Source organism: Tachysurus fulvidraco, chromosome 2 (genome assembly GCF_022655615.1).
Source record: "Tachysurus fulvidraco isolate hzauxx_2018 chromosome 2, HZAU_PFXX_2.0, whole genome shotgun sequence".
Taxonomy (NCBI): domain Eukaryota; kingdom Metazoa; phylum Chordata; class Actinopteri; order Siluriformes; family Bagridae; genus Tachysurus; species Tachysurus fulvidraco.
The window spans coordinates 22,570,417-22,584,957 of NC_062519.1; the positions used below are offsets into that span (position 1 = coordinate 22,570,417).

Genomic DNA, 14,541 nt, shown 5'->3' on the forward strand with positions numbered 1-14,541 from the left:
TGCTGACATAAAGACGGCTTATTAACCCTTCTAACCACTCGTCTGAAAGATCTACAGAAGCTCACGGGCATTTACTCTTTATAAATTATTAAGCGCTTTTCAATCCAGGCTGTAACATTTCAAGCAAAAACATCAAATAAAATGCTTCATTTCTCTGCAGATACTGTGTCAGGATTTAATGTTATGATCTCTCTACAGCTCATACAACCAGAAAGACTCGAGGTTTAATCTGGAGCTTTGTCTCAAATGACGTACACACGATACAATCTTTCTACACACAAAGTGAGATGATTTAAAAGACATTTGTTAGGTGCAGTGTTGTATAAAGTACTAGTCAGCAATACTTGAGTAAAAGTACAGGTATCGTGCTAGAAAAAGACTTTGGTAGAAGTGAAAGTCACCTTTTAGAATATTACTCAAGTAAAAGTCTTAAAGTATCTCATATTTACTGTACTTAAGTATCAAAAGTCATTTTCTGATATTTAATGTACTTAAGTATTTGAAGTAAAAGTAATATTTCAGTGATTTTCGGTTGGCATAAGAGGCACTTCATCCGGTAGGAAGAATCTTTCATTCCAATGTACAGAAACATTTCTTGCAAATACGGCCACGGATGTATAACATCTTCACCCTGTTCACCGAGTTCACCACTATCGTCGGGGTGGTGGTCTACGAAAACGGGAGGTCCTCCAGTAGGTGCTTCCATGGCGGTTTTAGCTTTTGGCATCATTACGCTGTAATAGAGCATGCGTACGTGCGTAATGCAATCTAGGAGCAGTGATTCGCCAAACCTCCCTTATTGCAGTCACACACATTTCTTCTGATTTTATTTTGTAGTAACAAGTAACGAAGATGCTTAAAGGAAATATAACGGAGTAAAAGTATACATTTTATCTAGGAAATGTAGTGGAGTAAAAGTGAAAGTTGACAAATTTTAAATAGCAAAGTAAATTACAGATACGTGAAATTTCTAAGTAAGTACAGTAACGAAGTATTTGTACTCCGTTACATTACAACACTGGTTAGGTGACTTGTTGACTGGAGCGTCATCGGACATTTTGAAAAGGTTTTCTTCGCCTGGAAGCCCCGCCCCTTTTTACCCTATGTAAAACAAATCTGCGAGTGTTGAATTGGGGTCGTTATCATGTTGGAATACTGCCCTGTGGCCCAGTCTCCAAAGGGAGGGGATCATGCTCTGCTTCAGTATGTCACAGTGCGTGTTGGCATTCACAGTTCCCTCAATGAACTGTAGCTCCCAGTGCCGGCAGCACTCATGCAGCCCCAGACCATGACACTCCCACCACCATGCTTGACTGTAGGTGAGACACACTTGTTTGTGTACTCCTCAAATGGTTGAGGAGGAGCTCTCCACCAACCTGAAGGGAGCAAGCCACCCTTTTCCGGCTGAGAACCATGGCCTCGGACTTGGATGTGCTGATTCTCATCCCCGCCGCTTCGACACTCGGCTGCAAACCGTCCCAGTGCACGCTGAAGGTCCTGATTTGATGAAGTCAAAAGGACAACATCATCTGCAAAAAGCAGAGACGAAATACTGTGGTCCCCAAACCGGACTCCCTCCGACCCCCGACTGCGCCTAAAAATCCTGTCCAGATAAATACTGAACAGGACCTTTTTTTTTGCCATCTGGTGCCATGTTGAACTTCCAGTGCCCAGCATGAGAAAGTGAGAGCGATAACACCACCACCTCCCCATTCACACCTAAGACCTTGTAACACTAACGAGTCACATGACACCAGGGAAAGAAAGTGGCTAATTGGGCCCTTTGTGAGATTTACTCACTTTTGTGTCCAGCGGTCCAGACGAACAAAAACAACACATACCTGACTAGTTAAATAAAATATTTTTAAACCCCAAATGTCTGGAAGATGTCTGTGCTTTATTTAAGTGAGCAGTAATCGGTGTGCAGCTAGACAATAGAAAAAAAAAACAGTAAAAACGGTTAAAAAAATAAATAAAATAATAATATTAATAATAATAATAATAAGACGAAGTGACACTATTTTGCCATCTGAGCAAACGTGTTAATCTGCCTCCATTTAGCTGGGAATCTTCTTCCCCCTCAGGTCTAAGGCAGAGTTCAGACACTGCAGGATGAGGTGTTATGAGCACTTTTATAACCCACGCTTGTTGTGGCTAATGAACAGCAGCACTTCAGAGCTGGAGAGAATTGTCACACTTCGAGCCTCTTGCACCTCTGAGGTCTGCATTCACAGCTCATGTAATTGTACTCGGATTTTAATTAAGCTTTCATTCTGGTGTCGTCTGTAAAGGAAGATGACGAGGAACCCTTCCTCCTCTGCTGTCTCTCTTATGGAACATTATGAAGCATGCCAGCTCTTCTCTTTTGTATAAAGTGAATTCATTTCAGCATATTAAACTCTTCAGTGGCTGAGCTGGTCCCGGCGCCTGTCCACTGCTTCAGCTGAATTAACAACGTGGAATAATTATCTTCACACACATCTCTCTACATCGCCCTACGTGTAAATCTGCTGTGCTCTTTTTTTTTTTTTTTTTTTTTTGTAATAGTCAAACTCCAAAAAGTCTTCAGCCTGCTTATTAGCAGTATTATTTTCGATGAAAATTTGAATGAAAGTATTATGCGATATCATACTATTTTTCTTCATGATATAAAAACATTTTTATTTCATTTTATTGGAAAATTTATTTTGTAAAAAAAAAAATTTATCTATTTATTTGTTTGTTTGTTTATTTATTTATTCATTCACTCAAATAAGAATTTTTACACGCTCAGTTACCAAGTCAAAAAAAAAAAAAAGACAAAATTATATTTTGCATATTCTCCTAAAGCTAGCGGCGTTGTGTTATTTGAATTTGAAGTCATCTGGCATCGACTGGGAAATGGCTTCTACTTCCTGTTATGTATCATTCATACACTCGAACCTAGTGTGCATAGTGCACAGAGTAGTGTAAGTGTTACATCATTTGGGACGCAGCTAAAGTCGGAGTATGTAGAAATATTTATTTCTATAAATCAATGGAATTAATACATTTGAATTTATTCAGCCGATTATTTATTTGTGGAAAGTTAATTCTTCTTAATGACTAAACCCCCCCCCCCCCCCCCGCGCTTTTGCACAGTAGTTTTCTTTCAGTCTAACAGCAATAATATGAAGGATTGAGACTGGAGCTCTGTGGGATCAGCAGAAGCTGTGGGAGATTAGGAAAGTTCTGACTCTACTGCTGAATGCTGACTGTGAGATTATTTGTTCCTGAACTCCGTCTGTGTTTTTTCTTTTCTTCTCCCATAGCCATGTCTCCTGTTCAGTGAAGATTTCTGTCTAACTTGTCAAGTCGCTTTGCTTCACTCACATTCACAGCACCATAAGAACGACTAGACCTACTGTACTTCCGGCTTCGTTAGATTCTTCCGACTGCCAGGAGAGACGTCAGTTATGTCTCACACCGCTGCACTAAATGCTGGTGTGAAAGACAATTTGGAACAAAAATAAATACAGAAAACCTGACTGTTTCCTGTGTAGCATCTCAAGGCTATGATTCCAGGCTACGCTTCAGTTCTCAGAGCGTCTACTGTAGCAAATATACAGCTATTAACGCTACCTTCATGTGCTTCTGATTATCCCTTCTGTTCATGCGATGTCCTTCTAGTCACAATTACTGTACATGCTGAAGCCAAGCTTCTGACTCGTCCATAACAATCCATTTATCAGCATGACAAAGGAAACTGTGCTTTCAAGGTTGAATGAGGCTCAGTCTTTATTTCTCTAACAAACATCCTCACTTTTAAACACTGGCTTAAATCGCTAATTGTCTCTTTTATTACCAACCAACCAACCAACCAACCAACCAACCAACCAACCAACCAACCAACCAACCGACCAAACATTCATATAACCAAAGAAAACAATGGAGCAGGAGGTTATTAATCTCTGGCGCTTCCTCACATAGCCTCAGTACTGACATTTGTGAGAGGGATTTGAACTCAACTCATTTAACAGATAAAAAAAGGTTAAAACTAAGGAACTAGTTCTCTAGCACACAGATCTAGAGTACGGGAATGTAGTAGCTTGGTGGTTAAAGGTGTAGGATTAACAAGTGATGAACAGGTTGTGAGTTCATATCCCAGGTCCACCAAGCATCTACTGCTGTGTGTGTGTGTGTGTGTGTGTGTGTGTGTGTGTGCGTGTGCGTGCATGTGTATATGCTTCAGGTTTGTCATCAAACCTGACATTTGATGGCAATCCCATTTACAATTACATTCTATCCTCCAGCTGTATCCACACAGCTCTAAGCTGTTTATTCTCATCACTACTCTGCATGAATCTGCTTATTGCAATCGTAGCATGGCATGTATCAGGTCAGTGTTCGCTTTTCCACAGCAGTGATACCGGCAGGTAATGTAGAAGAATACAATAAAATTAAACCAAGGTTTAAACAGAACTCTAGTTGGGAGGAGCATGCTTAGTCTCGCCTGCCAATCATATCGACTCTAGCCAATCGTGAGCTTCTGTAGGCAGACAGCACTTTCTTCTGAGTGTGAGCAAACAATTCCCTCACATCTAGGGGTGAAATTCAATTCACTGTACGGGGCTTTTGTGGTCTTGCCGACGCCACGGCACCTCACACGGGCTACACGTTCGCTCAGCCTGAGTGAAGCGATAGAGCCTTCGTATCGATATGCCAATTAAAATGAAAGCAAGGCTTCATCTGGGACTGTTCGTCTTCAGGTTGCTGTACTAAATGATGCGATGATGCAGCAGTACCGACGTTCTCATTTCACACCAGTCTCACTGCCCTCATTACGTCCAGACACTCCAGCAGTCCCGGGAGCTTTCCTTCGAAGGCACCGAACAATCTCAAGAAAAGAACAGACTGGAGAAAACCCTTCAAAGTAGACAAAATCTCTCGAGCTTTGATTTCACAAACAGGACGTCTAGACCGTAGGGTTGTTGCTGCAACATCTAACTGTGTTCCAGTCAGACAGCAGCTCCCTCGGCAGGATGTCTCACATGCGCTGTGTTTGTGTGCTGCCCAGTTTGAATGGGCCTCTGAGCTCCTTATTTTCGTCCACGTTTAAGAGAAGCGCCTCACGGCTCTTTCTTGGTGGAGACAATCCCATTACTCAGTTCACTGGACCACACTGGAGTTCCATGTGTGTGCAGACAAACACACTTTAAACAGGAAGGCGTTTGACCTCGACGGCAATAACAACACGGCTTAAATGATTTCCTTGGAGATTTACAAAAACATGCGGGTTTCCTTCCTTGTGTGAGTAACCATTAAAAAATAAAAAAAAAAATTAAAAATCACACTAGTGGAATTTTATTGTTTTCTCACACTAAAAAACATGGATACTGGAGTTTTGACTGGAGGGTAAATGAAATATTAAATAAAAAATGAGTTTTTCCTGCAATACTGAATAGTATGTTTGCGCTTTCAAAATAAATAAATAAATAAATAAATAAATAAAAAGTCAAAACGGTTTTGAATCTTTGTTAGATATCCAAAGTTAATGACACCATCACAATTCAGAGCACTAAATCCAGAGTACTGTACAGCACTTAGTTCCGCTTCGTTAATCTGATTAGACGAGCCGGTGTTTCGAACGTGAATTTACGTACATTTATCACTCACTATAACCTTTGTCTACTACAAATATGGTGAAAATAAATAAATAAATAAATAAACAAACAAACAAACAAACAAACAAACAAACAAACATTCTGTTTTCCTATTTAAGCTAAGACAAACATTTATCAAGAGTAACTCCTCCTAGGGGGGGGGCACAGTGGCTCAGTGGTTAGCACGTTCGCCTCACACCTCCAGGGTCGGGGGTTCGATTCCCGCCTTCGCCTTGTGTGTGTGGAGTTTGCATGTTCTCCCCGTGCCTCGGGGGTTTCCTCCGGGTACTCCGATTTCCTCCCCCAGTCCAAAGACATGCATGGTAGGTTGATCGGCATCTCTGGAAAATTGTCCGTAGTGTGTGAGTGAATGAGAGTGTGTGTGTGCCCTGCGATGAGTTGGCACTCCGTCCAGGGTGTATCCTGCCTAGATGCCCGATGATGCCTGAGATAGGCACAGGGTCCCCGTGACCCGAGAAGTTCAAATAAGTGGTAGAAAATGAGTGTGAGAGAGAGAGAGAGAGAGAGAGAGAGAGAGAGAGAGAGAGAGAGAGAGAGAGAGAGAGTGTAACTCCTCCTAGAGTTTTTAAGCCACATGAACCAATTTCGGATATGTTGTAGACCCTGGTCTGAAGTTTGTTACTTTTCTAAGCAATCTGAGTACCGGTACTTCTGGTACTGGGTCTCAAATGGCCTTTTTTCCAGCATAGACTCCCATTATAAACTTGGGAGGTTTATAACTCGGCAAGCTTTCAAACTATCTACACCAAACAACATGGACATGTGACATATCAAAACACTCAGAACAAGGAGTGGAATTGCGTCACAGGGTTTCGGATGACGTCACATGCTTGTCTCCACTTGCCTCCAAATGTTTTGGCACCCTAGCGCTCCACTATATTTCACAAGTTTTATGTCCACTTGCCTCCAAAAGTAACACTTACCCTTATGTCCACTTGCCTCCAAAAAGCACCGGCCTTTGTGAATACTTGCTCGTCAAAGCCAACATCAAAGTTTGTTGCAACGAACTTTATAAATCTAGTTTATAAAACTGTTGTATAAAAGTGACATCATGGTAAGTACCTTTTCCCGGAGCATAAAGTATTGTGCTCATAGTGAAAGGTTTCATTTTTGAAAACGATGTCGTTTTTAGGCCACGACCATCAGGTTTAAATCAGTATACGGATAAAGTCTACAGAGAACCGGATACAGATAAACTGCACCGAGATGAAGCTCCCCTGTTTCAGAGCCGTCGTCTGTGTCAAGTCTCCTCAGGGAAATGTTCCTAAATAACATCTTCCCTTCCTGACTTATACTCACTCGCCCTTGGCAGCTTAAATATTATTATGGAAGGAGTAAAAATGTAGGAGTCTGACAGAAGCCGAGGAATAATTAGTCAGGCTGACGTTCGGCTCCATCTGAATTAGCTCTGCTGTGTAATTCACTGCAAAACGCCACACTTTTGTGTCTCGCTTCTAATGAGAGGATTTTTTCTGACTATTATTCGTCACTAAAAACAACAAGTGTTAGCCTACCTAAAGTTAACAGACCTTTTCAAGACCTTCCTAAGTGCTAAAGCTTTTTACACACTTATAAGAGAAGCTTGCTGAGAGATACGTGACTATATACTTGGGTGGGGGGGGTGTGTGTTAAAGTAAAGCAAATCATTGCTGAAAGTCTATAAACCAACTGTTCTTTCTGCTCTGAGAAAGAAATGAAAAGAGATGGATGGAAGTTCTATTGTGTTTATTGTTGGTTCCGTGAGCAGCCATGTCGATCTGATGCCAAATCTCGGAGGAACTCTGTGAAGAGCTGAAAGTTCTCCTTGCTTTTTCCTGCTCTGCGGTCAAAAATCGCTAACTTTCCCCTCGAATCAAATGCAGCATTAATACTGTTGTTGATCACCAGGGAAATAGAGGACTAGACATTTTTCTAAAGCTTTCTGATTGTATTAGATACACGTTCCAGGTTTATTCATGAGATATATAAAACAAAACACTGCTTCCGATTCATATGTTCTGTCCTGTTTCCTGTCTTTCTTCCTGTTCTACTTCCCATCCTTCCCTACTTCCCATTCAGCTTCCTGTCCTGCTTCCTACCCTGATTCTCACCCTGCTTCCCCTTCTACTTCCAGTGCTGCTTCCTGTCCGGTTTCCTGTCCTCATTCTTATTTTACTTCCCGTCCTACTTCCCATCCTGTTTCCGGTCATACTTCCTGTCCTGTTTCACATTCTACTTCCTGTCCTGCTTCCCATTCTGTTTCCTGTCCTGATTCCTGTTCTACTTCCTGTCCTGCTCCCTGCACTGTATATCATTACAGTATTTACCGTATTATTGGTTACATCATTAAACTTAAACTATTTCCTTGTAAATGATACAAGATTAAGAGTATTTATTGATGATCCACTGTGGTTCTCATCCCTGTTATTTTAAGCCAAAGGAGAGAAGCAGCACATTAATCACCGCACACGGTGATTATTATATACATCTAATAATAACCTAGAATTTTTTATTCTGTTAATTCTTATTTCTTTTATTATTCGTTATTTCCTTTATCATTAATTCTGCTCTATGTTTATGTTCTGTAAAGCTGCTTTGAGACAATGTCTATTGTAAAAAGCGCTATACAAATAAACTTGAATTGAATTGAAACTGCAGCCCGAATTCCTGCGACTCTGCGACAAAATAATCAAAACAAGGCAATTTCCTTCCTGGGCTTCAGAACTTTCAGCTGAAATGCAACGTTTAAATTAATCTCTGAGAAATCGCTGAAATTAAATCAATTTCTACCAAATCAAATGGCGTCCAGACAAACGGCACTTTAGCAATCAGGACGTTTTGTTTTTTGATCGAAAGAAAAAGATGAGAAGATAAACAGAGAGCAATCAATTACAAAGAAACTCTGATTTATTGGACATTTTTTAACCCAATGGAATTGGTGCTAATTTTTTTTTTTAATCGTGTGTGTGTTTGTGTGTGTGTTTGTGTGTGTGTGTGTGTGTGTGTGTGTGTGTGTGTGTGACCTGTGCAGGAGAAGTCGTCCACTCTGGAGAACCCTGGAAGGCAGTCACACCGATGACCTCCAGGTAAATTAACGCACACAGTGTTGGCCTGACAGTAGTGCATCTGTGTGGAACACTCATCTATATCTGAGCAGAAAACACACACACACACACACACACACACACACACACACACACACACACACACACACACACACACATAAAAAAAGTATAAAGGGCAAAGTCCGAACATGTTTCGATGTGTGACCTCAACGCACTGCGAAACAAATATTAACACGATAAATAACTCAGATATTTATTATATTGAATTCGAGATTTAGAAAAAATAAAGTGCGAGGTGTATTCTCAAGATGTGTTTGTGCTGCGTGTTTGGTAAAAGCACTCAGTCTGAAATTTTAAACACTTGTAGAGTCAAAGTTGAAGCACTGCTCGCTTCAGCATGGGAATAAAATGAAAGAGTTTATGGTCGGATCTTCATCAGTGATCAACTGAAGACTTGGTGATCTCTGGGAAATGACCCAAATGAGGATGAGGTTCCCTTCTGAGTCTGGTTCCTCTCAAGGTTTCTTCCTCATATCATCTTCGAGTTTTTCTTCAACATCATCACCTCAGACTTGATCATTAGGGATCGATGTTCGAAGTGAAAAGTGTCTCGAGGTAATTACCTTTAGAACCCGGGGTTCAAGAAGCTCGGAAAGGCATCAAGCTCCTAATAATATGGCAGTGAGGATCAACCAAACAGTGATTACGGTGATTAAAGCAGCTCAAGAGAGGAACATGTGAGAACGTAGGATGCTCGCTTTTCTCTCCGATGATCCACAACCTGGACCTGCTCCAGGAAAGCAATGAGTCCAAGAAAATATTCCTTCCTTACTGGTTTTACTGGAAACATTGACCTGCTTTTCTTTCGGACGTCTTTGAGTGGTTTCTCCGTTATTTCCTGTGTTGTTAGTTCTACTCGGAAAGTCTGAAGATTTTCCTTTCAGCACGTTGCCTGAATCCGTTATTTCTGGAACATTCTTTAGACTGACTCTGCATCAGCTTTCAGGGTAATAGTTTAAAGGTTGAGGTAAAGGGGGATGAGGAAAAAAGAGAAAAGCAGACGGATGCATAAGCCGATTCATAATAATCCTGTGCTTCAGCTCCTGCTCTGCTTTTGACTGAAATGTCAAAAATCTGATGGACTGACAGAATATTTGTTCTTTTTTTCGTCTGTATTTGATTGACTGACGTTTGTGTTTAGCGGCGATTTGCGTACGTCGGTATCTGAGCAGTGTGAGGTGTCTCGAACCGTTTCTTCACACCGTCACGTGTCTGTACACATCATAAAGAAGCTACATCTTGTATTAAAAACAGCTAAAGTCTCTCTGTCTCTCTTTCTGTGTCTCTCTCGCCGATTGGTCGGCTGCTGCATCGGTCACTGACATGAATAAGTGGGCGTGGCAACACTCGACACTAATATATTAGAACTCAGCCCTCACCAAAAGTCTGTGAGAGGCAGAGAGTGAGAGAGAGACAGAGAGAGAGAGAGGAGAGAGAGAGAGTGAGAGAGAGACAGAGAGAGGAGAGAGAGAGAGAGAGAGGGAGACAGAGAGAAAGAGAGAGAGAGAGAGAAAGAGACAGAGAGAAAGAGAGAGACAGAAAGAGAGAGAGAGACAGACAGAGAGAGACAGAGAGAAAGAGAGAGAAAAAGAGAGAGAGAGAGAGAGAGAGAGAGAGAGAGAGAGAGAGAGAGAGAGAGAAAGAGACAGAGAGAGAGACAGAGAGGGGGGGGGGCAAAGAGACCGACAGGAGGTGAGGAAAAAGAAAAAAATCCCAAAAAAAGATTTGTAAAAATAAGCTGCACAACACTTCAGGGTCAGACGCAGTCATACATATTGAACTACTTTATAAATACGCCAAGATGTTACATGTGATGCTTGTACCATTAGCCCATGAGCCAATGGCATCACAGGAAGTGATGCAAATCTCTGGGACGTAGAGGAAGAAACCTGCAGGAGCTTCCAAATCTTCATGTCATTACAGTCGCCACGTCGAGAAACGAATACAAAGCAGCTACTCTGCGGTTTATCAGAAAGCACAGCGTCTCAGCTAATCCACTTCCCAGTGAGTATTCGCTCACGATCTGAAGCTCGAGCCACCGTTAATTTGCTCGCAATCAGTGTCGGCTTCCTCTGGAGAAACGCTCCAGCGACACGCTAATCTTGTTTTTAGCCTCCGACTCGCACAACAAGAGCACGCATTTTATTATCCACACAACGTCTCCTGCAATCATCTGATGGAATCTTTAATTAGCGGATTGTAGAGCTGCTGGATCAGATGCTGACTGGGAACCAACTGTCGGGGTTAACTCAGAGTGAACGGGATCTCGAGACATAAGTAATGCTAGAAAGTAATCAATAATAATAATAATAATAATAATAATAATAATAATAATAATAATAATAATAATGATGTTTCTTTTAAAAATACTTCCATTCGCTCCATTTCTATCTAGTACATATATATATATATATATATATATATATATATATATATATATATATTTTAACACACCTGTAGTTATGACTTTTAAACTTCTTACAGCTGAATTTTATAAGAACTGCTACTTTATAACTGTTCATAAGCAAGGCGCAGATCTTTATAGAGAGACGATGGATGAATCCATGGAGTTTAAGGTTCTGTGAGACTTTTGTGAATTTTTATATTTAGTTAAAGCACATTCGTGAAGCTTTGAGCGAGCTGCACAAAGTCTACATAGCGCTTCAATAGAGCCTTATAAACACCACCACTACAGTGTTGAGTGACGTGTTGAAACGATGTTCCGTAAAAGAATAGAAGTGAAAAAAAGACTGCTGTGGAAATGCAATCACACTTTCAACTGGATTCGATTCTGTTCTCCTCGAAGAAGAAAACACAGTAAATATAAAGAAGAGATTTCCCCCTGTGTCTCAATAAGAATTTATTGGAAATACATTTACTGGAGAATATCCAAGGGTAGATTTTAAATGCTACGGCCGGTGTTCATGAAAATTCTTAGCACAAGTGTAGAGATTCTCCTAGAGATGAAATTCTTAGAAATGTGGCACAATTCTTCGAATGAAAGAGAAGATTCTAGTAAAGATAAAAGTTCTTCATCAAGCATCTTATCGCTTAAAAGAGCTCATGAGGTCAAAAAGTGTTAGGAGCAGTGAGGAGGACTTTTAAGAGCCTTAAGAGTTTCTTCATCAGAGAAGACTGAAATGTGATGAGGGAGAAGAAATGAGTTGTATACAATATTTAATAATGATAGAGTTAATAAGATGATACAGATTATATCATGTAGGGATTATTTTTCTGACCAATTATGTTAGAGTTCACATCTCATCTCCGACACAGAGCAGTAATGACTTATATATATTCATTCTGCTGCTGTGGCATTAAGAGCTAGGTAGAAATGATATCATTTATCTCTATGACATTTCTGCTCTGTGTCTGAGATGTTCACATTTACATTTATTACATTTATCACATACAGATGTTAGAGCATCTGTAATATGATCGGACACGAACATAATCCCTACACGATCTAGACTCAAATATTTTAACATAGAGACAAAGTGAAGGTTCCTAATTTAAAAAGCGCGACAACCAATCACAGTCTTCAAAAGAACGTGTCACCTAGTAACCGGTTAAGCCCCGCCTCCTGTCTAAGATAAAAGGTGTTGTATTTTCCTTGTTCAGAGTTGCTCAGTGATCTGAGGTCCTGTATCGCTCTGAAGATAAGATTCATAGTTAGAAACTTTTAAGCTAAATTAGGAGCTCTATGAGATCAGTCTTAGTGTCTTTATAAATACGGGTCCTGGAGTTTGTAAATTCCACTTAGCCTGCATTTGATTTTACTCGAAAGATTTATGTCATCTGAAATGATCTGATTTTGTGTGTCAGATGTCTTTACTGCAGCTACTGAGATGAACATCTACAGCTATAATGAGAACAAACACTTATTTGTGACTTTAGAATGACTGAACTGGCACTGGCTAACAGACACACACACACACACACACACACACACACACACACACACACACACACACACGCGCACAAATATTATATTGCTAAACATTTTAACTCAAAGCCATAAAACGAAAGATTTAAATAAATAAAAAATGTTGAAGGCAATAAAGTTCCTGCTGTAACTTGCAAAGCTCTTTGTTGCATTTTTGTGGAAATCTACTGGAATTTGAAGGAGGGAACAAAGAGAAGGATGGATGGATGGAAGGAATATGTATGTGTATGTGTGCAGATGAATGAAGAAGGCATCCAGACTTTCTCAAACTGAAGGCTGCCAAAAAAAACGCTGCTTACTGTATCCCATAATAATGCTGTGATTCAGCTCCTGCTCTGCCTTTGACTAAAGTGATCTGATGGACTGACAGAATATTTGTTCTTTTTTTCGTCTGTATTTGATTGACTGACGTTTGTGTTTAGCGGCGGTTTGCGTACGTCGGTATCTGAGCAGTGTGAGGTGTCTCGAACCGTTTCTTCACACCGTCACGTGTCTGTACACATCATAAAGAAGCTACATCTTGTATTAAAAACAGCTAAAGTCTCTCTGTCTTGGTCTCTCTCTCTTTCCCTCTCTCCCCCCCCTCTCCCTTTCTCTCTCACGTTCTCTCTCACTTCCTCTCTCTCCCCCCCTCTCCCTTTCTCTCTCACGTTCTCTCTCACTTCCTCTCTCTCCCCCCCTCTCCCTTTCTCTCTCACATTCTCTCTCTCTCACTTTCTCCCTCCCTCTCTCTTTCTCACAGATTGGTCGGCTGCTGCATCTGTCACTGACATAAATAAGTGGGCGTGGCAACGCTTGACACTTTAATATATTAAAACGCAGCCCTCACTGAAAGTCTGTGGAAAAAGCTGCAGATTAAATATTTCAAAGTGACAGAAATGAGTGAGACATTGAGAGAGAGAGAGAGAGAAGAGGAGAGAGAAACAGACAGAAAGAGTGAAAGAGAGAGAAAGAGAGAGAGAGAGAGAGAGAGAGAGAGAGAGAGAGGGTGAGAGAGAGAGAGAGATGATTATTTAAACTAGTCACTATGTTCAAAAAAGCATCCAGTCCCTCCAGGATTTCAGCCTATTTCTGCTGCTGATGTTTGATTTTGAGTGGAAGAGTCGACTCTGTAGAACTCTGTGATTGTCATGAGGCTGCGAGGAGGCTTCAGATAAGGAGGCGTAGCCGTACTTCTGAGCAGATAAGACAGATATATGTTCTGGATCCTAGATCTTGTTTACAGCACAGCTTCAAACGAACTGCTTCAAAAGAAACGTAAAATAAATGAGTGTAGAGCGCTTCAGAAGGAGCAGCAGACAACACACTGCAGATATCAAAGCTCAAGTGCAAGCCCAAGTCCAGTCTCAAGTCCAAGCCCAAGTCCAGTCTCAAGTCCAAGCCCAAGTCCAGTCTCAAGTCCAAGCCCAAGTCCAAGCCCAAGTCCAAGTACAAGCCCGTCCAGGCTCAAGTCTAAGCTCAAGTCTAAGCTCAAGTCACGATTCTGCTCTGAAATTAACAAAAATTTGAGTTTTATTTTATACAAAGGAACAGACAGGAAGTCTGTGTGAGTGTGTGTGTGTGTGTGTGAGAGTGTATGAGAGAGAGAGAGAGAGAGAGAGAGAGAGAGAGAGAGAGAGAGAGAAATGAAATAAGTCTCTCAGTGTGGAATAACTTGAACATGGTGCACACACACCCACAAACAATAAAACCACCCCAAGGCTTACAGTATAACACACTGTGTGTGTAAGTGAGATGAAGTTCCTCAGTGAAGAATAACCTGAACATAGTACATGCGCACATGCGCGCACACACACACACACACACAAACACAAAACAATGAAGTCCACATACTGGATTACGTTTCTAT

General features: G+C 41.0%; 1 protein-coding gene across 3 annotated transcripts in view; it reads right to left on the reverse strand.

Moving 5' to 3' along the window:
* LOC113646190 (protein kinase C-binding protein NELL1) overlaps positions 1–14,541 on the reverse strand; it is a 183,209-nt gene that overhangs the window by 48,635 nt on the left and 120,033 nt on the right. For all 3 annotated transcript variants that reach the window (XM_047802902.1, XM_047802903.1, XM_027152256.2), the window contains exon 13: positions 8,645–8,770. In XM_047802902.1, the coding sequence (XP_047658858.1) occupies positions 8,645–8,770 (126 nt within the window). The remainder of the gene's footprint in view (positions 1–8,644; positions 8,771–14,541) is intronic.